The sequence below is a fragment of the Microcebus murinus genome, chromosome 18 (genome assembly GCF_040939455.1).
Source record: "Microcebus murinus isolate Inina chromosome 18, M.murinus_Inina_mat1.0, whole genome shotgun sequence".
In the NCBI taxonomy this organism is placed as follows: domain Eukaryota; kingdom Metazoa; phylum Chordata; class Mammalia; order Primates; family Cheirogaleidae; genus Microcebus; species Microcebus murinus.
Window position 1 is genome coordinate 40,909,597 of NC_134121.1, and position 26,805 is coordinate 40,936,401.

The 26,805-nt window shown below is 53.5% G+C and overlaps 1 protein-coding gene across 5 annotated transcripts in view; it reads left to right on the plus strand.

Annotated features, from left to right (window-relative positions):
- Window positions 1-26,440, plus strand: part of ARHGAP23 (Rho GTPase activating protein 23) — a 71,211-nt gene extending 44,771 nt beyond the window's left edge. For all 5 annotated transcript variants that reach the window (XM_020280935.2, XM_075994522.1, XM_075994523.1 and 2 more), the window contains 9 exons: window positions 174-329; window positions 3,863-3,941; window positions 7,331-7,404; window positions 7,652-7,741; window positions 8,425-8,550; window positions 14,310-14,351; window positions 14,590-14,686; window positions 16,740-16,771; window positions 24,237-26,440. In XM_020280935.2, coding sequence (XP_020136524.2) covers window positions 174-329; window positions 3,863-3,941; window positions 7,331-7,404; window positions 7,652-7,741; window positions 8,425-8,550; window positions 14,310-14,351; window positions 14,590-14,686; window positions 16,740-16,771; window positions 24,237-25,280 — 1,740 coding nt within the window. In that variant the 3' untranslated portion in view covers window positions 25,281-26,440. The remainder of the gene's footprint in view (window positions 1-173; window positions 330-3,862; window positions 3,942-7,330; window positions 7,405-7,651; window positions 7,742-8,424; window positions 8,551-14,309; window positions 14,352-14,589; window positions 14,687-16,739; window positions 16,772-24,236) is intronic.
- Window positions 26,441-26,805: the final 365 nt, after the last annotated feature.

A 26,805-nucleotide genomic window follows, 5' to 3' on the forward strand; every position in this document is an offset into this window, starting at 1 on the left:
GGCCTCCCACAGTGCTAGGATTACAGGTGTGAGCCACCGCGCCCGGCCCAGCAGGGCCTTTTGGTCCCCCACAGGGTTCCTGGCAGCACTCTGGGCCTTGCACTGTCCCCATCTCGGCCTCCCCCTCCTCTGGCCCCCAACACCCCTAACACCCGCCCTGCCTGTGTCCCCAGCGTGTCCCCCTGATCGTGGCTGCATGCTGCCGCATCGTGGAGGCACGGGGGCTGGAGTCCACAGGCATTTACCGAGTGCCCGGCAACAACGCCGTGGTGTCCAGCCTGCAGGAGCAGCTCAACCGTGGGCCGGGTGACATCAACCTGCAGGATGAGGTGGGTGCGGCTGGGGGCTGTGGAAGGGGCGCGGGGCGGTGCGTGTGGGATCCTCTGCTCGAGAGTTCTGTGGTCTGTTGTGTTGTATTCACTGTGCCCTGCGATGTGCCCGGTGCTGGGCCGGACCACCAAACGGGCAAGATGGGACCTGCCCTTGCAGGCCAGGCCTGGCGTGGGTATCAGCCCAAGGCTGATACGCAGCTGAATACGGCCCAAACGCAGCCATGCCGGGGAGCTCCCAGGCAGAGCCTCCCAGGCAGTTTTGTCTGAGCCTTTAGATGAGCAGAGTTCTCTAAAAGCCAGTGGAAGCCAGGTAAGGGCTGCAGGCAGAGAGGTTGCCTGGGTGATGGCCCAGGGGTCCTCAAACTTTTTAAACAGGGGGCCAGTTCACTGTCCCTCAGACCGTTGGAGGGCCGTTGGAGAGTGTGGCGCGCATTCCACACATGTTCATTGTGGGCCTGGGATGAGTCGGCTGCTAAGCAGGACAGGCAGCGGCGGCAAACACACTGGCAAAAACACCGGTGGGCCAGATAAATGTCCTTGGCTGGCCGCAGTTTGAGGACCCCTGGCAGACTCTGGAACTTTGCCAGGAATCAACAGATTTCTCTGTAAAGGGCCAGATAGTAAATACCGTGGGTGTTGGTTTGCTCTGTTGCAGTCTCTTCTCTTCCTGCTCTTCCTCCACCTCCTCCTCCTCCTCTTCTTTTTCATAATCCTTTAACAATGGAAAAACCATACTTAGCTCAAGGGCCACACAAAAGCAGGCAATGGCTGGATTTTGCCTGTGGACTGTGGCTTGCAGACCTCTGAGTTAGAAAAAGGGAAATCTATGATGCTTTCTAGACTGGCCAGCAATTTGGGTGGCTGCAATGTGGGAAGAGAAGCAGCTGTTCGGATGAGACGAGCCCAGCTTGTGCAGAAATCGGCCGCAGGGATAGTGGCTCCCAAACGGTGTTCTCCAGGGTGCTAGGGTTCCCAGAGAGGCTACGGGAGGCCAGGGGCAGGTCAGGACCGCCTGTCCTTACTTAGACTAGAGCAACCCCACTTTGCTCAGTCTGCCATACTGGGTTTTCATGTACAATTTTATTTGCCAAGAGGGGCCCTGATGAAAAGGATTTTTTTGGAAGCCGTGCATCTGGGCAGTGAAATCCGATGAGTCACAACCTGTGAAGACGCACATAATATACAGCAGTCTTCCCATCCTTGGGAAATGGGGGGCAACACAAGTCCCTGTGAAGTCGTGGACCAGAGAAAAGGACAGGCTCTCGTCAGGGACCAAACTGGAACGAAGGAGAGGATGCTGAGGGCTGGAGCAGGCGGTCGGATCGAGGATTTGAGTCATTGCAGGATGGGAGGAGACAGGTAGACAGGAAGGCAGTCCAGGTGGCGATGATGGTATATTCCAGAATCCCAGAGAAAATCCCCTAATCCCGGAGGGTTGGGACAGAGAGTGGACCCACCTCCTGGGGTTGGTGGGGAGAGTGAGACCCAAGGGACAGAAGGTTTTTGTGGGCTTCACTAAAGTCTTTGACCTTGACCCAATGGACAATAGGGAATGTTTGATGGTTCTTTTTATTATTATTATTATTTTTTATTTCAGCATATTACAGGGGTACAAATGTTAAGGTTATGTATATTGCCCATGGCCCCCTCTCCCCTCCCACCCGTTTGATGGTTCTTAAGCTGGGGAGGCATAAACCAGTGAGAGTGATGCTCCCACTTGTGCCCAGTGGGTGCACATCGGGAGCGCAAGTCTGGCAGAGAAGTTACTGGTCCACGGGACACACCAAGGGTCAGGCGGACTCGGTGGTCTGGGGAGTGGAGGATGGGAGCAGCTCTAGGACTTGGCTGCGTGACAGGGAGAAAGGCGGGCAGGGAAGAGCTCAAAGTCTGAGCCGGGGCTGGTACTGTCTACCCCTGGCGGGAACTGGGAAGTAGGCAGCTTGAGGAGGCTTGGGAGGGAGGGCGTGAGTCAGGGTGCACCCCGCTTGATTCGGGGTGTGGAAGTCACCTATGCAGGGAGACAGCACATCCGGGCACTAGACCAAGAGTGGACCACAGGGCCGTGGAGTCCTGCTGGGGCTTGGGGGTGGGAAGCAGGAAAACAGGGCCGGGCTCTGAGCGGGACAGGAGGGGACACCCGGGCATTTCACTCAGGAGGAGGCAAGAAGGATGGGCCCCGACCCAGGCTGGCAGCTGGGAGATGAGCCATGCAGGGTGGGGGTGGGCACTCAAGCCAGGGCTCAGGTGGGGGTGTGCCAGGTCGCTGTTCTGTCTGGGACATCATGGTGTCATTGTTGCGGGCAGTGCTGGAAGTGTGGTGGGGGGAATCCAACTCCTGTCCTGTGGGGACCATATCGTTTGTGGGATTGTCTGGCATTGAGCTGTGACCCACTGTAATGGGTGTGTGCATCTTTGTGTTGTGTCTCTTTGTTGAAGGTATTACGTCTTTCTGGGCGCGAGTTGCTCTGAGCGGTTCTGGGCAAGGTGAGGGCGCCTGACTGTGCTGTGGTGCGGGGCGGTGGTGCCCCCTAGTGGACAGAAGGGGCAACGGCCTGGCTGTTCTTTCTTCACTCTTGTGTGCGGGAACCATTTATGTACACCCCGGATTCTCAACCTTGGCACAACTGACATTCTGGGCAGAATGTTTATTTGTTGTGGGGAGCTGTCTTGTGCATCTGGAGGAAATTAGGCAGCGTCCATGGCCTCTATTCACTAGATGTGAGTGGCACCCCCAGTTGTGAAAATCAAAATGGCTCCAGGCATTGCCTGAAGAATCACTGATTCTGACCGTGTAAGTGCCAGGCTAACTGTCCCAGCTAGGTGACAGGAATACAGTGTGGGGTAAGAAGACAAGATCCCTGCTCCTCACGGAGCGTACAGTCCTGTGGGGAGAAAGGCACGAACAAGGAAACAAAAGCATGAAATAATGACAAGTTGGGGTCAGCTCCACGGAACAAAGTCAGGGCAGGGATGCAGATGACAGGGCGTCAGGGAAGTCTTCTCTGAAGAGTGACATTTAGGCAGGATGGGGGGTGGGGGGAGGAAAGTTCTAGTCGAGGGAGCCGGCAAGGGCGGAGGGCTGAGACAAGAAGGAGCCAGGCACGGGCATCTGCTCTGTCACAACTGCGTAGGCTTTGGGGGACGGAGAGTGTGTCTGGGGGTGACCCCTTGATGAGCAGGGAATGCTGGGCGGCAGGAGCTGAGCCTGGCCCTCGTAGTAGGTCTGGTGGAGGTGCGGTAGGCAGGAGGGTCTCGGGGTGGCTCTCGCTCACTCCTGTGCCCCACGGTGCCTGGCGCAAAGAAGGTAGCTGGTATTTTCTGTGGGTGGGTGTGTTGCGGGGGTGGGGGGCAGGACCTAGCAGGGGACTCTGTTCTGCTGCCGTCACCCTGATGAGTACAGATCCCTGGTCTGGGTGGAGCTTGGTGTCATGGATCCCAGGGAGGGCCTGGGCCAGGCTCGACTGGACCCTGGGGTGGCCGAGCGTGGAGCCTGGGCCTGCCTGTGGTCTGACGTGTGCCCCCTCCCCCAGCGCTGGCAAGACCTCAACGTGATCAGCAGCTTGCTCAAGTCCTTCTTCCGGAAGCTGCCCGAGCCTCTCTTCACCGATGGTGAGTAGGCGGTGGAAGGAGGGAGGGACGCCAGTCTGTGCTGCACCCTGACCACTTTTTTATTTGGTTTGTTGGCTTTACTTTTGGGTGTTTTTTTTTTTAAGGCACAAAAGAAACACATGCTTGTAAAAAACTTAGATAGCACAGATGCGAATAAAGTAAATAGCAGAGTCCTGTACGCCTCCCACCCCCTTTCTCCGGAGGTTACGGTGAACACTTTCTGAGCATTTACTGCACGCCCGGCACTGCTCCCAGCAACAGCTCCACAAGGCAGGTGCTGTTATCTCCCCTCTACAGAGGAAGAAACTGAGGCTCAGAGAGGTTAAATGCCTTGCTCAAGATCACACAGGTCGTAAGTGACAGAGCCAAGATTCTGCCCCAGGCATCTGGCTCCAGAGCTGAGCTCTTGGTCATTTGCTGAGCTCCTTATTAACAATTTGTCGTGTTTCCTTCCTGACCCTCTGAAAGATACGACAGAGATACATGCGTGCTTGCACAGGGCTTAGAGTCGGATGTGTCCAGTGCTGTGCTGTGCTCTCCAGGGGAAATAAAAAGCCTTGACTTATAGCGTTTTCCAATTTCCATGGTGTAAATACTTCCACCGTGGCTTATTCTGAGCCACCGAAATGCTATCGCCAACGTGGAAGTGGGAAGAAATGCACACAGTCCGCTCCTAGGAGCCAGTGTGAGTGGGCTGCAGCACACCTCTGGTGGAGTTGTTTCTAAACAAAAGCAGAGTTGTAATTCTGAGATTCATTCTTGTCTATACAGGAAGCTCTACCTCATTCTTTTTTAAAATTGACCACATAGTATTTCATAGTTTGAACAAACTATAATTTCTTTAATCACTCCCCTGTTGATGTTATTTAGATCATCTTCAAATATTTGCTATTACAAAACCTGTTGCAATGACTTTCCTTGAATCAGGCCTTGCACGTCTGGGTCTGTGCTCTCTAAGTAGATGCTTAGATGTACAATTTCTACATCTAAGTCCCAGTAAACACATTTGAAAGCTAATGTCAAATTGCACTCTGAGAAGGAGGCCCCAGTTCAGACTCCCACGAACAGCATGAGAGAGAGTTTGTCTCCTCATGTCCCCATCAGCATTGGATATTATTAATATTTTAAACTTTCACTAATCAGATAAGGGAAATGGCATCTCGTTATTGCTTTTTATTTTCATTTCCCTCATTACTAGGGAGATTAAATCTTTTTTTATTAGTTTATTGGCTTTTCCTATTTTCTGTATAATTGCTTGTTCGTACTGCGTGCCCATTTTTCTGTTGGGTTATTTACGTTTCTTTTGTATTGATTTGTGGGAGACAAGCTCTTGATATATTACAAATATTAGCCCTTTGTTAGTTTTTGCAAATAGTCTCTGCTCTGCCATTTGCCTTTTCACTTTTCATTACAGAAACTGAAAACAATTTTTTTTTTTTTTTTTTTTTTTTTTTTTTTTTTTTGGCGACAGAGTCTCGCTTTGTTGTCCAGGCTAGAGTGAGTGCCGTGGCGTCAGCCTAGCTCACAGCAACCTCAAACTCCTGGGCTTGAGTGATCCTTCTGCCTCAGCCTCCCGAGTAGCTGGGACTACAGGCATGCGCCACCATGCCCGGCTAATTTTTTATATATATATCAGTTGGCCAATTAATTTCTTTCTATTTATAGTAGAGACGGGGTCTCGCTCTTGCTCAGGCTGGTTTTGAACTCCTGACCTTGAGCAATCCGCCCGCCTCGGCCTCCCAAGAGCTAGGATTACAGGCGTGAGCCACAGCGCCCGGCCTGAAAACAATTTTTTAAAATGCAGTCAAAGCTATTAATCTTTCTATAAAGGATTCTGTACCTCATGTTTAGGAAGGCCTGAGGATTATAAAAATATTTTCTTATTTTTTCCCCCAGTGCTTTTATAATTTTTACATTTGGCTCCTCCATGCAATTAAATTTGTGTATGATGTAAGGTAGAAGTGGATTTTTCCCTCGAATGATAGCCATTTGTCCCAGGGCCATATATTGATGCGTCTATCCCTCCCCACTGATTGGAAGTGCTGCCTTTATCATATAGTAAATATCTGCGTGGCCTGTTTCCTCTCTTTTTGGACTCACCATTGCTCTGCTTTCCCTGCCAAGGCCAGACCGCTTTCACTGCGCCATTATTTTTTTTTTCTTTTAGTACGTTTCAGTCCTGTAGGGCAAATCTTCCTGCATCATCCTTCCTTTAAAAACCATTCTTAGCGGCTGGGTGTGGTGGCTCACGCCTGTAATCCTAGCTCTCTGGGAGGCCAAGGCAGGCGGATTGCTCAAGGTCAGGAGTTCAAAACCAGCCTGAGCAAGAGCGAGACCCTGTCTCTAACATAAATAGAAAGAAATTAATTGGCCAACTAATATATATAGAAAAAATTAGCCAGGCATGGTGGCACATGCCTGTAGTCCCAGCTACTTGGGAGGCTGAGGCAGCAGGATCGCTTGAGCCCAGGAATTTGAGGTTGCTGTGAGCTAGGCTGATGCCACAGCACTCACTCTAGCCTGGGCAACAAAGTGAGATCTGTCTCAAAAAAAAAAAACACAAAAAAAACCCCCATTCTTAGCTATCTTTGTGCATTCACTTATCCAGGTGAATTTTATTTTTATTTATTTATTTTTGAGACAGAGTCTTGCTCAGTCACCTGGGCTAGAGTGCCATGGCGTCAGCCTAGCTCACAGCAACCTCAAACTCCTGGGCTCAAGCAATCCTCCTGCCTCAGCCTCCCAAGTACCTGGGACTATGGGCACGCGCCACCATGCCCGGCTACTTTTTCTATTTTTAGTAGAGAAAGAGTCTCTACTAAAGAGACCCTTTAGTCTCTTGCTCAGGCTGGTCTTGAATTCCTGAGCTCAAGTGCTCCTCCCACCTCGGCCTCTAAGCATGTTAGGATTACAGACGTGAGCCACCGCGCCCAGCCCAGATGAATTTTAGATCAGGCTTATCATGTTCCTTCTTTTAAATTTCCCTGTGCATGTCTTCTGAAGGCAGTTGGGGGAATCCTGTTGGGGGGATATCTGAAGGCCCCCCTTTAGAGACAACCTTCTCTTTTAACCTGCCAAACATTGGTGTCCTGGTCCTGGAGATGGGGCAGGGACCCCTTTTGTGGGATCAACATGCAGTGCAGCTCAGATCTTATTTCTTCCCAGCGAACACACCTGGGCTGCCCCAGGTCAGGTACACACCTGAGTGCAGCTGTGGGGGTTTGGTCACATGAGCACAAGGCCACAGAGCCCCCAAGCTGGAACAGCACGGGCACAAAACTCAGGCCTCCCAGCAGGGCCTCGGGCCGTCATCCCGGGGCGCAGCCTGGCTGGAGGGTGGGCGGAGGGGCTGCCCCCCACCTCTCTAAGGAGCCTTCCCTGTGTTCTAGACAAATACAACGACTTCATCGAGGCCAATCGCATCGAAGACTCGAGGGAGCGGATGAAGACGCTGCGGAAGCTGGTGAGGGGAGAGAGGCTGTCAGGCTGACGGGGTGTGGACGGCAGAGCAGCCTGGTCCCACGGGTCCCCCTGTGATTTTAGAGCAGCCTTTCTCCACCCAGGGCCTCAGTTTCCCCATCCATACAAGGCAAGGGCGATTAGAGGGTGGATTCCAGATCCCTGAGGTATGGCAGCAGGAGCCCCTGTGGGGGCGCAGGGGGCAGGGGTGGCCTTCACAGCTGTTCCCCTGCCCCTCTCTCACCGCCCAGATCCGCGATCTCCCAGGACACTACTATGAGACGCTCAAATTCCTTGTGGGCCATCTGAAGACCATTGCTGACCACTCGGAGAAAAACAAGGTGGGTGGCGGCCGTGGCATGGAGCCTGGGGGAGGGAGCACAGCACCCTCTGGGAGGGTCTCAGCTTGTTCTGGGCTCCTGCAGTCAGACAAGGAGCCTCTGTGGCATGCCCTCCTCAGGGCCACTCTGTCCCCACCCGGGCTGTGCTCGCCAGTGCTTTTCCCCACAGAGATGTCTCCTGAGTTTCTGAGGGTCTTCCAGAGGCAGAGAGCCACAGCCCCGCATCTGATGGATAGCTGTCCTCTGATGTACCTCAGACCCCTTGCACTGCATTTTCCTCATTCAACCCCTTATGTCTTTTGGCTCTGCAGTGGGGAAAATGAGGGCAGTGATAGGATTTTTTCTCAGGCCTAAAATACCCTTGGGATCTACATGTCTCTTACTCCAGGATCTCCCAGTGCTAGTGCTGACCATTCAGGGCTGCCCTGTACAGGTGTGCGGATTGGGCACTGCTCAAAGCTGCTGGGCCTGGGGATGAGTGGGGCTGAAATCTGGCCTGTGCTCCACTTGCCAAGTACCTCCATGGCCACACGTGGGGGTATCCAGTCCCTAAGCTGGGAAGATAGCTCAGGACGTGGTCGGGGATGGAGGCCTTAGGGGCCTGGAGTGAGGGATCACTGGGAGGAGCAGAAGAGGTCAGAGTTCAGAGTGTTGACCCTGACCTGCTTCACTTTCCTGCCCAGATGGAGCCCCGGAACCTGGCCCTGGTCTTCGGACCAACACTGGTGAGGACATCTGAGGACAACATGACGGACATGGTGACCCACATGCCTGACCGATACAAGATCGTGGAGACGCTGATCCAGCACGTAAGCAGCTGCTCTGTGGCTGCACCCCAGCAGCCCCTGGGACCTGGGCGTCCCTCCGAGCACCTCACTCCTGCTCGGCCTGGCTGGGTGTGCTCAGGGAAGGGCTCTGCAGCCCAGGAAAATGCCACTGGGGGGAGCGAATGCCCTTGAGAAACAACAGCCTGCATTTCAAGGCAAAGTAGATTCTAGGAATGGCTCCCAGAGTCCCTTCATTCTGGGACATTGGGTCCCCAGCGGGAGAATCAGGAGGCCCAGAGCTTCCAGGATGCGTATGAGAGTCAGAGGGAGGAGGCCTGCAGGGCAGGGCAGCTTCTGCTGCGGTGGAGGGTGGGAGGGGTGAGGGCAGGAGGGTCTTCAGAAGCTGGCCCCCCGGAGTCCCCGGGCAGACAGTGCAGAGCAGACAGGTGCAGAGGCGGGGCAGAGGTGCCGCCTGGGAATCGGGCCTGGGCTCGCTTTCCCTGCCGGCCCCACTGAAGTGCTGGGGAGGTAGGGAATGGCGAATGGGGCAGGGCGCAGAGCACGGGCCTGAGGGGGGATCCTGCGCTGGTGCTCCGTGTGTCTTGGGCTGGTCACCTCCCTTCCCGTGGCTTCCTGGAGACACCGGGAGCCCTATGGTTCTGCGGATGCCCTGTGATCTGGTGGATTCTTCTTGTTGTCCCTGAAGGGAGGAGAACCCTGAGCGGCCAGCAGAGGGCACAGGAGGCCTTGGTCTTCCAGAGCCAAACCCAAAGGCGGCACCACCCACTTCTGGGGCGCTCAGGGATGTTTTCATGAATCATCTTAGATTTTCCATTTGCAAGTCTTGTTACAGCCCACAAAGGATGGGAACAGACCCTCTCCTGCCTGGAGAAATAAGATTGGCAGCTCGCCAGAGGAAGGTGGCTTGGCTCGCCTCACATCATAGACACTTTAGGGAAGGAAAGCGTCACAGGCTCTCCTCATCCTGGTATTGGGACCACCAGCCTGGACACCCACTCTAGAGCTCTCGAGGAGGCCAGGGCCACCGGGCAGTGCCAGGGATCCTGCTGTGGCCCGAGTAAGGTGTAGCTCCCCGGGGCAACAGGGAGCCCTGGAGCCGCCCAGCAGTGTGCGCTTTGGGGGACGGCAGTGGGGAGAGGAGGTGTCTGGGACTGCGGCTCCTGTGGAAGCCACTGGAAGCCTGAGGCCTGTGGTCAGCTGAGGTGTCAGGAACAGCAGCCATGAGGGAAGAGGAGGGCTGAGGTGTGTCCACTTACTCTCAGCCAGACCCCAAGGGAGAGTTCCCTCCCCGCAGGGCGGGGGAGGCGGAGCATGTCTGTCCCAGAAGCGTACAGACTAGTGCTTGGCACATGGTGAACACAGTGTCTGTGGGTGAATGAATGAATGAGCAAATTGTAACTGAGGTTATGTCAGGCTGGCTTTTCCACTCACGCATGCATTCCTGAGAACTGTCGAGCTGGTGGCTTCCATTCTCTGCCTCCTTGACCTTGGACCGTGATCAGCCCTAGGTGATTGTTGAGGGAATGAGCTACGCCCTCCGCAGGCCCCTGGAGCTGGCCCGTGGGAGCGCGTGTCCAGCCCAAAGGCGCTGTAGCCAAGGAGCCGTGTTGTCATGAACAGCGGCTGTGAGTGGACGTGTGGCAGAGATAGCTTTGGCCCTGTCTCTGGGCCCTTGGCCTGTCATCAGCTCCTGCTGGGAGTGTCTGTGCAGCCGCACCTGGCCTGGGGCTGCTGTAGACCGTGGAACCCTTGGATAGCACAGCTGGAGGGGCCTTCCGGCACTCAGACCAGCCCTCATGTCAGACAGAGGGTGACATCCAAGGTGTAGAGAGGAACAGCGACTTGTCCAGGGCTGCACAGCAGGATGATGGAACAGCCGAGATGAGAGCAAACCCAGGTGTTTGCCCTCCCAGAGGGCAGTCACCACAGTCCGTACCTGTGTCGCCGAGTCAGCTGGAACCCGGCAAAGACCACCTCAGGGCATCTGTTCACTAACGTGGTAATGCCTGTGTTTCCCAGCCTCAGCACTAGTGACCTCCAGGACCAGATAATTCTTTATTTACTGTGGGGGCTGCACCCCTGGCCTCTACCCACAAGATGCCAAGAACATCCCCCCAGTTGTGACAATCAGAAGTATCTCCAAGTAACCCCCTGGAGGAGCAAAATTGCCCTGATGTAGATGCCGAGGGCCCTGGAGCCAGCCTGCCCCTTACATGCTGTGTGGCCTTGGACAAGGGACTTACCCTCTGCCTCGGCCTCCTCATGTGTAAAGAAGAGATAATAATAGTACTAACCTCATAGGGCTGTTGTGAGGGCTACATGAGTTAATGTCTGTAAAGCACTTAAAATGGTGCCTGGCAGTTAGTAAGAGTGTAAGAATCAGCCATCATCATCATCATCATTGTCATCATGTTTGTCATGGTCATTATTCCAGGCCAGAGGCAGATGCAGGTGCTGGGGACACAGACGAATGTGACCCAGCTTCTGCTCTGAAGCAATACTGCCAGTGCCGGCAGCGTTTCCCATGCTCTGGGCTGTGCCCTGGAAGCCCCAGAGAAGGACCCACCCCAGGCCTAGGTGTAGGGGGTTCTCGAACTGTCTTGGAAGGCCACAAGGAACTTAGCCAGGGCAGAGAAGGAAGAAAGGGCATTCCAGGCAGAGGGACTAGCACAGACATGCAAAAGCAGGGTGGCATGAGCTAGTGTGAGTTCTTCCTGGCAGCTGTGGGCTGCCCGAAAGCTTCCTGTAGACTCCCTGGTGTGCAGAGCACTCTGGTTAGAGGCTGATTCTTTTGGGCCAATCCTCAGGCTCCCTTTGCTCAGCCTGTCTCTGGAAGCTGCACCTTTTACTAGTAACAGCTCACATTTATTATACGATAACAGCGTGTCGCACTCAATGCCTTACATATGGTATTGCATTTTAATCCTCATGACAAGTCTAGAAGTTGGTACTTATACCCATTTTACAGATAAAATAGACTCACGGGGGAAAGTAACTCACCTAAGGTGAACTTGAACCAAAACAGCTGACTCCAGATCTTGAATTTCTTTCTTATCTTCCCTTGCTCGTGTCTCTTCTGTCTCTTTCTTGTTTTTCTTTGTATTTCCAGTGCCGCTTGTTTGAGTCAGTCATGTGCTGATCATGATTAATAATAATAACTGGGCTCACGTGCGTGCCTCCGCAAGTCCCCTGCTTTCCCCCTTCACTCCTGACCCCCGCTGCTCCCCCTCCCCAGAGTACCCACTCTAATAGGAATATATTTCAGTCCACCTTCTGATATTTTCCTTTTTTGTTTTTTTAGAGACATGGTCTTGTTCTGTCACCCAGGCTGGAGTACAGTGGTGTCATCATAGCTCACTGCAAACTCCAGCTCCTGGGCTCTGAGTATCTCATCATTACTTTCTGATTTTCTCTTTAATCCAAGGGTTATTCAGCAGTGTCATTGATATGTTTCCAAACACATGAAGACTTAGGGAGTGTTTAGCTCTTTTTTGTTTTTCTTTCTTTCTTTCTTTCTTTCTTTCTTTCTTTCTTTCTTTCTTTCTTTCTTTCTGTCTGTCTGTCTGTCTGTCTGTCTTTCTTTCTTTCTTTCCTTTTTTTTTTTTGAGACAGAGTCTCGCTTTGTTGCCCAGGCTAGCGTGAGTGCTGTGGCATCAGCCTAGCTCACAGCAACCTCAAACTCCTGGGCTCAAGCGATCCTCCTGCCTCAGCCTCCCGAGTAGCTGGAACTACAGGCATGCGCCACCATGCCCGGCTAATTTTTTCTATATATATTAGTTGGCCAGTTAATTTCTTTCTATTTTTATAGTAGAGACAGGGTCTTGCTCTTGCTCAGGCTGGTTTAGAACTCCTGACCTTGAGCAATCCGCCCTCTTCGGCCTCCTAGAGTGCTAGGATTACAGGCGTGAGCCACTGAGCCTGGCCTGTTATTTCTAATTTTATTTTATGAGCAGAGTATATAGTGTGTATGATGCTGACTCCTGGGGAGCTATGGAAAGTTTCTCTGTGGCATAGGATATTGTTGGTTTTAAATGATTCAGTGTGTGTACTAAAAGAATATATTTTCTGTAATGGTTGAGTGTAATGTTCTAGATAGATCCATTAGATCAGACTTCTCAATTGTGTTGTTCAGAGTGTCTACATCTTATTTTTTTAATCTGGTTGATGAGCTACAATATTATATTTAATCTTCTCTAGTCTCCTTGTAATTCTATCAATTGTTGCTTTATATATTTTAAAAATGTGAAATATATATATGCTATGATTGATTGATTGATGATTTAGGGGTAAGAGTCTCCCTCTGTTGCCCAGGCTGTAGTACAGTGGTGTCAGGCTAGCTCACAGCAACCTCAAACTCCTGGGCTCAAATGATCCTCCTGCTTCATCTTCCCAAGTAGCTGGGACTACAGGTGTGCACCACCACACCCGGCTCATTGTTCTGTTTTTAGTAGAGACAGGGTCTCGCTCTTGCTCAGGCTATTCTCAAACTCCTGACCTCAAGTGATCCTCCCACCTCGGCCTCCCAGAGTATTAGGCTTACAGAGTGAGCCAGCTTGCCCGGCCTGAATTTTATTTTCTTCACATGAAAATTATACATTCTGTGTTTCATCTCCTGGAATTTACTACCTACTCACAGGAACTCATGTTTAATTGCCACTATCAATTTCTAAGGTTTATCACTATCTGTCTTCCTTCCACCACATCTAAAAGCCAAAAGTGCCTTAGTTACTTTCTCCCGTCACTGTTTCCTCCTCTGACTTTGCATTCCAGGTTGTCATGGGTATAGGATATACTTTGTGTGTGTTTCGTTGCTTATTTTGATAACAACAGCCTTTTAAACCATGCTATTTATTCATCCTTACTTCTCCCAGCTTGTTGCTCCATCCTGGGTTCATTTCCTTACTTGCTCAAATGCTTGGTTAAGAGTCTGTGTGTAGTTAACTTTCTGATGTCTTAGAACAGCTTTATGTCACACTCAAATTTAGATTAGGATTTAGCAAGGTATAAAATTCTAGGTTCAAAATGGTATTCCTTCATCATATTGAAATTATTACTTCCTTGTCTTCCTTGTGTCTGTTGTTGCTGGAAGTTCTAAGTACTTGTTCATTTGTAAGCTATCTGGTCTTTTTTTCTCCCACAAAACTTTTAGAATTTTATCTTCAAGATTCTCAAATTTCACACAATATATTTAAGTGTGGGGGTTTTACTTTATTTTTCTATCCAGTTCTGCATTTATGAGAAAGCTCTTACCTGTCTACCCCTCAGGGAACCTCCTAACACCTCTCTCCGGGCATTTTCCTTTTCTGGGCTGGGCGTGTGACACGCCCCCTTGTCTGTGTGGCACCCACAGGTGGTGTGGGACACACTCAGCCCTCACAGCCGTGGACCTAGCCGGTGCTAAGCGTGCTGCTGCCTCCCTGCCTTCCGGCTCGTGTGGGGTGTATGAATCAGTCATGTGCTGTGATGGTGCTTACTGAAAAACAGGCAAAAAGAGCAGCTCTCCCTGCGCCTGTCACCCATCTGTGGTGGGCTTTCTCCCGCCCCAGGCTGTGTTCCCCTCACAGTGGTCCCACCTTGTCTCGCCCCAGTGGTTTTTCATGGCTCGTGGGTCTCCCTCAGAGCCCGCCCCACAGTCCTGCTGGCCTGGGGTTTGTTGACAGAGGAGGGACAGATGCCACTGAGGGGTCCCCTGGGCCCAGCACATTGAGGAGCTGGTGTCTCCTTGTCTTCCCCCAGCCCCTGCCCACACTGACTTCACCCCTTCCTTTGTCTCTCTGCAGTCAGACTGGTTCTTCAGCGACGAGGAGGACAAGGGAGAGAGAGTAAGTGACCCAGGGATTGGAGGGGGTCTGGTCCGAGGTGGGCCCTAGTCCTGGGGGGGCAAGACTCACCCTCAGGACTCACCCAGCCCACCCCTCATCCCCAGTCCCGTAAGAGAGACACAATCGGTGCTTTCATGAGCCCCCAGTCCTATGGGGGAGACACGGCCCTATCACCAGATGGGGTGCCGGCAGTCCAGCCATCTGAGGTCAGCCAGCTGACCCCTCCTCCTGTTTGCAGACCCCTGTGGATGACAAGGAGCCTCAGTCAGTGCCCAATATCGAGTACCTCCTGCCCAACATTGGCAGGACAGTGCCCCCTGGTGACCCGGGTTCAGGTGAGTGCAGAGGCCTGGGAGGGGACTGGGGCTGGGGGTGGGCTCTGCCTTCCTGAGGGTCCCAGATGTCTGGCCAGACACCCAGCTTCTCTGCTGTGCCCCAGCGGGGCCCTCCCCTGCCCCCACCGCCTACATGGGGCATGCGGGGCCTTCTCCCTCCCCGGGAAGCGCGGCCTGGTGTCTGCGCAGCTGCCCCGCGCTGCTGGGTGGCAGCTTTGCCCTCTCACTGGTTTCTCTCCTGAGCCTTTAATTTCTCATGGGCTGCTGTGTCCTGGGCATGTTCCTCTTTCTAATTTTTCTTCCTCTTCTCCTTGCACCCCCGCCCCTCCCGCCTCTCTCCCCGTGCTCTCCTCCCATCCCCCATCTCTCTCCCTCTCTTCCCCACCTCCCTCCCTCCAGCGGACCTGTTGGAGATTTAAAGGGTACAGTGCGGTGTCGCGGCCTCGGTCACTAACAGTGGCGGGTGATTATAAGAGGGCTGGGCAGGCAGAAATGCCCCGGCCATGAGGACCCCACCCCAACATCCGGGTTACCCACACTTGTCACAGCTCACCCCGCCACCCCCGCCTCAGCCTCTTTCCATCCTAAAGCCCCTTCTCTGGAGGAAGGAGGTGCTCACTGGGGCCTGAGCCCTTCCCCTAGCCTGGAAGTCTGGGCATGGTATGGCTGTGCTCTCGCAGTCCCCCAGCCTCTGTGGCCTTCTCTGTGCCAAGCCTTGCCATTGTGGGCCAGGGGAGACTTGGCTGGGGACCCAGGCTCTCGGTAAACCAGGGATGCCACTCCCACGAGCCTCTCTACAGCTACAGCTCCTGCCTCCGTCGCCCCAAGGGGCTGCCTCTTCTTGCTTCAGAAACCAGGGCCCCTGTCACTCAGCCCCTAAGACCTGTTTCCGGGGCCTCTGGCCCCTCATGGCAGAGGACGAGGGTTGACGTGCTCAGAGACTAACGCACGGCCCCTCCCCTCTTGGCTCCAGCCTCTAGCTCCTCCCCCGCCGTGTTGCCCCGCCCCTTAGTGTCCCGCGTCCCTGGCGGACGCAGAGCCCAGCTCCGCTAGTTGCCAGAGGCAGGCTGGGGGAGGGGTCAGAGGACCTGGGGGTGGGATGGCAGCGAGGAGCGCCCCGTCTCTTCTAATCACCCGCCGCGCCGCCCGCCCCGTGTGTCGTGTGTGGTCAGCCCATCTTGCTCTTCTCACCGTGTGCTGGGGGAGGGGCTGGAGAGGGGCCTCTAACCTGCCTGCCCGAGAGTGTGGATTAACCGCACCTGCCCACTGCCCCGGGCCCCTGGAGACCCTTGGATCAAGCTGCTCCCTCTCCAGACTTGGGGAGGACACTGTCAGGACTTGTTTCTGGTTCCTTCTTTACCCCAGTAACAAGGCAGTGGGACCCAAGTCCCATGGATGTGATGATTTTACATGCCTTCATAACTCTGATTATAACCTGGGACCTTGCCCCATAAGGGCAGTTTGACCCCAGGTGTGGAGGTGGAACCTATCAAGGCTCTAATCGCCAGCCCACTGTACCTCCTGCGTCCTACCCACTTCATTTCTGCCCTTTTATCCATCATTCACATTGTCCCTCTTCCTTCTCATGTCCTGGGGTGGGGTGTCGGGCACCCAGCTGTCTTTGCACTGTGTGGTCTCCATTTCTCCAGAGCATCTGTGATTTGCTGTGTTTCACTGTGGTGGTTTCCGTGGACTGCATCTGATATTTGGCATTTTCTCTCCAGTGCTTCAGAGTAACAGGGATAGGAGGGGGAGGGGAGAGGAACCTGGCCCAAAGAAAATCCCCCTTGCCCTTAACCCTGGGCAAGTGAGGGATGAGTGGCTGGCAGCCTGATGTCACTTCCTGCCTCTAAAGGAAGTGGTGATTGACATCATTCCATTATCCCACAGAAAATGACATCAGAGGTCCATCATACTTTTAGGGCCTGTGGAGATCACAGGTTTCTTAACTCCTTGGTTTCTGAAGCCTTTGAGGAGAGGGAATTGTGTTCATAAGATTCAGCCTTCTCCTTCTTTGATCCAACTTTCATTTTTTTCTGTCTCTCACCAACAGATTCCACCACCTGTAGTTCAGCCAAGTCCAAGGTAAGTACCAAGGCAATTCTGAAGGCTTTATCCCTATACAAGCCATTCCACTTTGGTTTTTTTGTTTGTTTGTTTGTTTGTTTTGTTTTGTTTTTTTTCAGAGACAGGGTCTTTCTCTGTTGTCCAGGCTGCCAGTCTGGTGTACAGTGGCATTATCATAGCTCTCTGCAGCCTTGAACTCCAGGGCTCTAGTGACCCTCCTGCCTCAGCCTCTGAGTATCTGGGACTATAGCACACCTGGCTAATTTTTCTTATTTTTTAGAGTCAGGGTCTTGCTATGTTGCCAAGGCTTGTCTCAGGCTCCTGGCCTCAAGTGATCCTCCTGCCTTAGCCTCCCAAATCACTGGGACTACAGGCATGAGCCACCATGCCTGGCTCCCCACTTTGATTGTTGATCAAGGAAATAGGGAGTGTGGCAACTGAACTGTAAGGAAAGTAGATGGTGTGGGACCCGAGAGGGAGGTGGGCAATACTGAGTGTCCAACGTAGACTGAGAAGTTGCTCATTTGGCAACTTGATGAGGCATGTATCGTAGTAGAAGAATCTGGCCTGGGAGTCAGGTGACTGGGAGGCAGTATGGCTCAGTGAGTAGAAGCACAGGCTCTGGAGTCACACAGTCCTCAGTTTGAGTCCTGGCTCTGCTATTATATTTAGTGGCTTTGGGACATTGGGCAAGTTATTTAACCTCTTTCAGCTTCCTCATCTGTAAAATGTGGATCACAACAAATATGTCTGATTGATACAATAAACATTCTTTAAGGTCTCTGGAGAGCACAAAGCAGGCAGAAAGAAGGAAATAATAATAAATAAAATTGATAAACCTGTACCCAGACAGAATAAAGAGAAAGACAGCACAAATGATCTTTACCAGGGACACAAGAGGGATATCACCACAGACCCCACAGATATTAAAAGGGTAATCAGGGAATACTATAAGCAACTCTATACCCATAAATTCAATAACTTAAATGAAATAGACAAATTCTTTAAAATATTAAAACTACCAAAACTCACTTAATAGATAACCCGAATCGTCCTTTACCTGCTAAAGAAATTGAATTTATAATTAAAAACCTTCTAACAGGCCGGGCGTGGTGGCTCACGCCTGTAATCCTAGCACTTTGGGAGGCCGAGGCGGGTGGATTGCTCAAGGTCAAGAGTTCGAAACCAGCCTGAGCGAGACCCCGTCTCTACCAAAAATAGAAATAAATTAATTGACCAACTAAAAATATATATACAAAAAAAAAAAATTAGCCAGGCATGGTGGCGCATGCCTGTAGTCCCAGCTACTCGGGAGGCTGAGGCAGTAGGATCGCTGAGCCCCAGAGATTGAGGTTGCTGTGAGCCAGGCTGACGCCACGGCACTCACTCTAGCCTGGGCAACAAAGTGAGACTCTGTCTCAAAAAAAAACAAACAAACAAAAAAACCTTCTAACAAAGAAAGCTCTAGGTCCAGATGGTTTTACTGGTAAATTCTACCACATGTTTAAGGTATATTTGCATTTCAAATAATTTATTATATCGTAATAATTTTAAAATATTTTAATTATAAAATGGTACAATTTAAGATATTAGTATTTTTAGGTACTTATTTAAATGACACTTTAACCATTTAAATAATTATTTGAGAAATAATACCAATTCTCCACAAACTCTTCCAGAAAATAGAAGAGGGAGGAACACTTTCCAACTCATTTTATGAGGCCAGCGTTGCCCTGATACCCAAACCTGGCAATGTCTCTGGCAAAGATAGGGTAATTCATTTAGTCCTACCACACATACTTGCTAAACGTTTGCTACCTACCAGTCCTGTGCTGGGTACTGCGGATGTAATAATGAGCCCAGCAGCTAAGTCCCTGGCCTCATGAAGCTTATCCTGTAACGGAGACAGACATTGAGCTAATGGGCACATGAGGACTGTGCATCTGGCGGGTCCGGGCACAGGGACGGCAGCAGCCAGGTGGACTGAGTTAGAAGCACTTGGTGAGGGAGGGAAGAGCGCATGTGAAGGCAACTCCTTCAAGCCGCCTGACTCTGAAAGATGTTTAGAGGAGCAAAATGAGGAAATATGTGGATGGAGGGACACTTTCATTAAAAAATAAACTCCAGCACGTACTTGCCAACAGGAATGGTCCAGGGGAGAGAAAGAGAGAAAGTGGCGGGAATAGCTGGGCCGGGAGGGCTGGGGGTAGGAGTGGCCTGTGGAGTGGCCTGTGCTCAGAGCAGACGCTGCCTGGGCGTGGCTGGATGAGAGGGCAGGGGCAGGGTGGGCACAGCTGCAGGCGAGGACTTGGGGGCGTTCCCAGCCAATGCTCTCTTTCCTCAGTAAAGTAGGAGGTGACCTCCTCAGCTGAGCATGAAGGAGGCAGGGAAAGTTTAAGAGGGTGAAGGAAGTCTGAAATGGGTCCCAAGAAGCGAGGCGAGTTTCCTGAAGGGGCGGGGGAGCATTGTGGGCAGGGTGAGGAGCCAGTGCTTTCCCGGGGGCCCTGGCCTGGCCTGCGGGGCTGGCTCCTCCACACCCCCGGGAGAGCCCCTTCCGGCCAGAGACATCCTCATTTGCTTCCTGTGACTTCACCTTGTCTCCATAGACTTGGCACTGACCTCCACACAGCTCACAGGCCAGCTCCTCCCTGGAGCCTCCTGGAGGTGGAATTCCTTCTTCCTGAGGCACTAGCAGCTTCTGCTTCCCAGGCTGGGCCAGCCTGACCCCACATTAGCCTGGGAACCGCCTCCCCCCTGCCGGAAGCCCTCTTCTTACTCACAGGCTGGAACAATAGAACACACTTCTCAGAAAGTGTGTTTGTATTGGAAACTGAGTCAGAGACTTCACTGTGACCCCAGTGAGTTACTCAGAATCACTAGTGTGAGACAAAAGAGAAGGAAATGCACATTTATTGAGAACCTACTAGATGCCAGCAACTATGCAGAGAACTCTTGACAAATACCTGTGTCATTCATCTTTACAAAAGACCCCGGGGTTTTGTACTATCCCCATTTACAGATGGGAAAACCAAGGCTCAGAGAGTTTAAGTAGCTGGAAGTTTGAGCATGTTTTCAGGTATCAAGGGGTGGGGGCTGAGTAGGCGGCCTCTTTCCTTGGTGAATGCTCTGGGTCGTCGGAGGTCTGACTGCCTTCAGGTGCGAAGTATTTCTTGATTTTTCTGGCACAGGAACTGGATCTGTCCTGAGCATGAGCCCAAACCAGCCAGCCAAGCCCCTGAGAAACTGAGGCATGGACCAGGCTGCCAGTCTATTAAGGCCAATAATAGAGAGGAATAACTGTCATGGGGACAGGTACATTGAGTGGTGTGTGTAGCAGGTGGCCTCAGTAGTCTGATCTGCTGGGGACACGGAGTCAGAGCCAGAGAGGAGGCACCAGGTGTCTGAGAGCCTGCAGCGTCCTGTCTCGCTGTGGGGAAGGGGCTGCCTTGGGCACCAGGGTCTGGCCCCTCACTGGGCTGTGAGCTCCTGAGGGTGGGGACGAATCCTGCACAGTACTGGCCACTCATCACTGCCAACCTCTGGCTCTTTTGCCTGACTCTAAAATCCAGGTCATTGTCAAACTTTGTTCCTTGGAGCCATCGTGGGGTCATTACCACCAACAGGTACATGAGAGGACGGATAGGGCAGGGCTACAAGCCTCCCTCTCCGTCTAAGCCACTCTTTGTTTGGTTTTACATACAGGGTTTCTGGGGAGCATTCTATTTGAGCAGAGGGCTCCCAAGCTAATAAAAAAAAACATTGTTCTAGATGTAACAACCCTGTTTCCAGTCTTTCTCCAGGCTGTCTCCACGACACACAAGAGGTGTCAGTGCCCTAAATTGCAGCCACAGTCCAACCCTGTCTCCCTGTGAGGCTGGTTTTGACTGTGGGTGATGGGAGCGTGGCAGGCACACGTCACAGAGCCTCTTGGCTCTGCTGTGGGGGGTGCAAGCTGGTCTAATGCTCAGAATGCTCCCTTATCATCTTAATTGCAAGTTCTCGGGGAAGGGGGCCCCTTTGTCTTCTCTGGTGGTGCCTCATCCCCTGCCCAGCTCGCAGTTACCAGCCCAAGGCCACCGCTGGCGAAGGGGAAGTCTGGCTCCCAAGTGGCCCCGTCTGGTTTCCCCAGCCCTGCCTCATTCCATTTCACCACAAGTTCTTCAGATTCCTGACCCCAACCCCAGCCTCAAAAGTGACCTCTCCATGACCCTGACCCTGAACTAACTGGCCACATGAAAACATTTGAATTGATCATAGACACTGGAATGCAGGGATTCCCCATCTACTTTGGGTGTCAGGTTCCTCCAGGAATCAGAGGGCGGCTGTGCACCCTGGCTCTAAAAGGACACCTACATGCAAAAATACTGTAACCAATTCAAGGATTTTGTGAACCCCTAAAACCTGCCCAAGGACTCCAGTGAAGAATCCCTTCTCTAGAGGAATTTAGATGATAATTAGCTTGTTGGGCAAAGGTTGTCAGTTCAGTCATCACCAACAATGCCTTCAATCATCACGGATTCCTGAGTTCAGAATACCCAATAATATTAATCTCTACCATTTATTGAGCATTTGCTATGTTTCTGTGTTCAGAATTATTAATCTTCACTAATGCCCTGTGAGTTAGAGATAGCATTGTCCTTATTTTGCAGTTGAGGAAACAGAGGCTGGAAGAACTTCTAGAACTTGCCTTGGTCTCACAGCCAGCAAGTCGAGTGCCCCAGAGCTTGCCCTCTGGGACAGAACCCACTACAAGATGAGGGCTGCCCTGGGGGAACCCTGCCCAACTGTTAAATTAGAGCTTGAGCACCAAGATGGGTGTATGAATCTGTACTGTTGTAACAAAATACCATAGATAGGTGCCTTAAACAACAGAAATTCATTTGTCAATTTCTGGTGAGGGTTTCCTTCCTGCTTTTAGATGGCCACCTTCTCACTGTATCCTTATGAGGCAGAGAAAGAGAGTATGAGAGTGAGCATGACAGTGCAAGCTCTCTAGTGCTTCTTCCTAAAAGGGCACCAATCCCATCATGAGGGCCCCACCCTCATAACCTCATCTAAACCTAATTATCTCCCAGAGGCTCCATCTCCAAATACCATCTCATTCAGGGTTAGGGCTGCAACATGTGAGTTTTGGGGGGACAGAGTTCAGTCCACGGCAGTGGGTGAAGCCAGCTAATCATTGGCTGGTTGAGCTGGGCTCATTTTTATCTCTAAGCGTTGGCCAGGTTGCAGTGAGCACACTCCAAATGCATGTGCCTGACACCCAGCAGGCACTCAGGATGTGTCAGATGAACACACTGGACAAAAGAAAAAAGGCTGCTTTAGTCTGATGCAGGGGTCCCCTGTGACCTCTCCATGGAACCTCTGCCAGCACACCTCTGGAGGCAGGGAGCTCACTCCGTCATGAGATCGCTATGGCAGAGAGAAAGTTCATTATAGTGACCCAAACCCAGCTCCTTGTCAGTTTCACCCATTGCTCCTCTTGCCCCCTGGTTTCCTGTAGCCTCTCCTGCATTGACTCATTGGTCTTTATGTGAATCTGCTGCCTCCACATTCCCTGGGAGAGATCATTCTGACCTCATTGCTTCTGGAACCAGCTGGGGTGAGAGAGTAGTTTGATCAGATGATCCTAGTGGCCTCTCAAGTCACTCAGAGAGCACTAGCCAGGAAAGAAAGCAGTACTGGCCACCGTATGCCTCGGGCTGATTCTAGCCGTGCTGCCACATTGCACAACTTCAGGGGGCGCCTTCTGGAGTTGTGCACTGTGGGCAGCCATGACCCAGGAGCCACCTGTCTACGAATCCTGGATTCCTGCCATGCTCTGGCCTTCTTAGAACTAATTCATGTGTGAGAGAGGACAGTGGCTGCAAGAGGCATCTCTGTGTCTCCGTTCATTATTACACCATGGCTGAAACAGGAGGTGGCCTATGAGGAAGGGTCAAAGGGTAGTGTGACCTTGGCAGGTCATTCCAGCCCAGGAAGGGGACCAGTCCAAGTATCTGCTTATACAAAACTTCTTCTATTGGAGGACTCCATTCTCCCATTTGTTCCTTTGTTTAACATTTATTGAGCACCTGCTCTGTGCCACGGAGAAGCAAATAAGTCCCAGACCTACCTCTCAAGGAGGCAGTTTGGAGCAGGGGTAGGTAGGATAATGTGGCTCCACATAGGTAAGTTTTAGGTGCCTGCAGACTCCCAGGTAGAGATGGATTTGCAATTGAAGAAGAGTTCTGGCACCCCAAAGAGAGTTGGGTGTTGGACAAGGAGGTCTAGGTAGTAGCAGTGCCGTCTGGGATGGTATTCTCCAGAGAACGTGAATGGAAAAGAGAAGGGGCTAAGAACAGAGTCCTGAGGACACTGATTCTTCAAGGGGAAGAAGGGGAAAAAGAGCCTCCCAAGAGGCAGAGGAGAGGCCAGAAAGGGGGGGGGTGAAAGCCAGGCTCCAGGAGGCCATGTCATGCAGTGTAGGTTCCGCTGGGAGAGCGGAGAGCCAAGACCAAAAACAGCCATGGGTTTAGCGGTGAGAGCTGGTTCTGGTGAGAAAAGCAGCAGGAAGTTGCCATCAGATTGTACAGGATCTTTTGGTTTTTTTGTTTGGTTGGGTTTTTTGAGACAGGGTTTTGCTCTGTTGTTGCCAAGGCTTGGAGTGCAGTGTCGTCATCATAGCTCACTACAACCTCAAATTCCCGGGCACTAGCAATCCTCCTGCCTCAGCCTCCCACGTAGCCACCACGCTGGCTAATTTTTAAGTTTTTTGCAGAGATGGGGTCTGCTATGTTGTCCAGGCTGTGTACCAGATTTTCCAGCCATTTTCAACAGCAGGGCTAGCAGCCAAATTGACCTGGGGTCGGGGATTGGCTGGGCCGCGCTGGTGGGCTGCCAAGGGACAGGGAGGAAATGAACTTGGGCGAGTTGCCCTGGAGAGGCAGGTACTCACTGAGTAGGTGGGAAGCAGGTTTCCCAGCTGGGCGTGGGCAGAGAGCGAGAAGCGAGAAAGGTCCCTGCCAGGGCTCTGGGGCCTGGTCCACGGAGGCTCGGGATTACAACCCACGACAGTGTATGTGAAAGGGGTTCAAACTGGCAAGTGTTACTCCTTGTTGAGAGACTATTATTACCAGAGCTGTGTCTAAAAGGATTTATCCAGCGCTGGGTATGGAAGACGGAATGGAAATGGGGCGGCGGGCAGACCAACCAGCCCAACAGGAAAGAGCTGGGAGCCTGGATCAGGGGCAGAGAGGGCTGGAGCAGGCTTCAGGACGGAGCTTGGCTGGGGTAGTCTCTGCCCCAGCTGGGTGACACTCCAGCTGGCTCAGTGTGGAGGAGGCACGTTTTATGATGCCAGTGTCGGTGTTGGGCCTGGTCTGGACGTGTCGCGGTAGGGTGCAGTGGCGGTGGGGGGTGTGCGGGTGGGAAAGTGGCGGGGAGAGCGCGACACTGGCGCGAGTCTGGGCGCCTCCCGCATCCCGACCTGTCTCCCGCACAGGGCTCGTGGGCGCCCAAGAAGGAGCCGTACGCCCGGGAGATGCTGGCGATCTCCTTCATCTCGGCCGTCAACCGCAAGCGGAAGAAGCGGCGGGACGCGCGGGGGCTGGGCAGCAGCACCGACGACGACTCGGAGCAGGAGGCGCACAAGCCGGGGACGGGGGTGTCGGCGCCGGAGGCCCAGGGGCGGCCGGAGGGGCAGCTGCCGGGCGCCGCTGTCCCCGAGGCCCCCGGGCGCCTCAGCCCCCCGGCGGCGCCGGAGGAGCGGCCGGCCGCGGACACGCGCTCCATCGTGTCGGGCTACTCCACGCTCTCCACCATGGACCGCAGCGTGTGCTCGGGCGCCGGCGGCCGGCGGGCGGGCGCGGGGGACGAGGCGGACGACGAGCGCAGCGAGCTGAGCCACGTGGAGACGGACACGGAGGGCGGCGCGGCGGGCGCGGGGCCGGGCGGACGCCTGACTCGCCGGCCCTCCTTCAGCTCGCACCACCTCATTCCCTGCGACACCCTGGCGCGGCGCCGCCTGTCCCGGAGCCGCCCGGACGGCGAGGGCGCGGGTGCGGGCCGGGGGGCTCCCCGCGCCGCGGAGCTGCCGGGCTCGGCCTCGTCCAGCAGCCAGGAGTCGCTGCGCCCCCCGGCGGCGGCGGCGGCGCTGGGCTCGCGGCCCTCGCGCATCGAGGCCCTGCGGCTGCGCCTCCGCGGCACCGCCGACGACATGCTGGCCGTGCGGCTGCGGCGGCCGCTGTCGCCCGAGACGCGGCGGCGCCGGAGCAGCTGGCGCCGCCACACGGTGGTGGTGCAGAGCCCGCTGACCGACCTCAACTTCAACGAGTGGAAGGAGCTGGGCGGGGGCGGCTCCCCGGAGCCCGCGAGCCCGCGGGCACACAGCGACAACAAGGACTCTGGCCTCAGCAGCTTGGAGTCCACCAAGGCGCGGGCCCCGTCGTCCGCGACCTCGCTGCCGCCCGCGCCCGGGGACCCCGGGGCCCTGCAAAGCCAGCCTCTGCGCCGCTCCGCCACCTCCCGCCTCCACCAGTGTCTGTGACACCCCTCCCTAGAGCCCCTTGGGAAATGGGCGTCTCCTCTGACCCGTACCCCTCTTCTGTTGCTCCTGGGTGCATGGGGTGAGGGAGGGGGGCTGTGTGCTGAGTTGGTGGGCGCGGCCGGAGAGTGGACGGTTCCCGAGGGAATGCCAGGGAGAGGAGAGGGGTGGGCTGCTGGGGTCTGTGTCCCTACATATGCCCTGACCGGGCCCTCTGGGCCTCCTGTGGCTGGACTTAAGTACCCTTGTGGACCATGGGTGTGGCTAGGGAACCCCCAAGTTTCAGACTGAAGATACTGGGTGATGCTGGCTTTTTGCTTTCCTCTCCTCCCCGACCCCACTAGCTCCTAAGGGAGGGGGGTGTGTGTGTCTGGGGAGAGGAGGTGCAGGGGGATGGTGTCCATGGGGGAGGGGGACTTCTGTGTGTGAGTGTGTGTAGTCACTGTCTAAAGGTGTTCCAGTAGCAACTTCGACACCCCTGCCCCCTCTCTCCCCCTCCTGAGCTCCCAGCCTTAGGTGCACGCAGGGATCCTGCCCGGCCTTGTCAGAGGCAGAGAAGGGGGTTGGGACCCCTCCAAGGAGGCAGGACTGAAACCCTCACCAGGGTTACTCTACCCCCCCATCCTTCTGCCAACCTCTAAATCACACCCCCAAGTGCTGTCCCTTGGCTGGGGGACAGTCAAAAACACCCCTGGTGTCTCGTTTCACACACACTAATTTTTAGGGCCTGAGCTGGGCTGTTCCTGCAGGATAGGTGGGACCCAGCCCCCTCTTCTCCCCACACTTTGTAAATAGACCTCAGATCACCAGGCGCCCCTACACCCTCACTCCTCCCAGGGAAGCCCAGGTGGAGCTGTGGACCCCGCCACACATCTGTCAGTCCTGTAAAGTCCACTTCTTTCTCCTTCCTCCCGATCCTTTTATTGTAAATATTGTCTCTAAATGTGTAACATATTATAAAGAATTTATAAGGATTTTTAAAGATGTTTTGCTCATTTACAAAAGTGTTGTAACAGTGTTGGATAAAGCCTCCCACCCCACGTCCGCATGGTTCCTTTCACTGTGTCCTTGACACACCTCTCTGGCGACAACTAAAATTTCCTGCTTCTGAAAAGTCCTGTCTTAAAAGTACAGTCTATATCTTGGAAATAAATGGCCTTCCTTGAGGCACGAGTCAGCCGTCTCACTTGTTTTGGAGGGAGCAGAGGGCCAGAGCGGGGCTGGCAGACAGTGGACGCACCTGGTATCTGGTCCACAGAAGGAGGGTGGCAGGGTGGAGGCAACCCTCTTCCTCGTGGTTACTTTTTGTGAGCATCCTTGGAGGCTGGTATGAACACTGACATGGGGACAGATGCAAGTTGGAAGGGCGGGTGGCTCTCATTGCTACAGGAGGTTTCCAGGCACCTGTGCTCTGTTGTCCTGCAGAGCCCAGACAGGTGCACAGGCCCCTTCTTCTCAGGCCTGCCTGGACCTTCAGAATGGCTCCAGCAGTGCTGCCAGCACATAGGAGGCTTGGGCTGGTGTCACA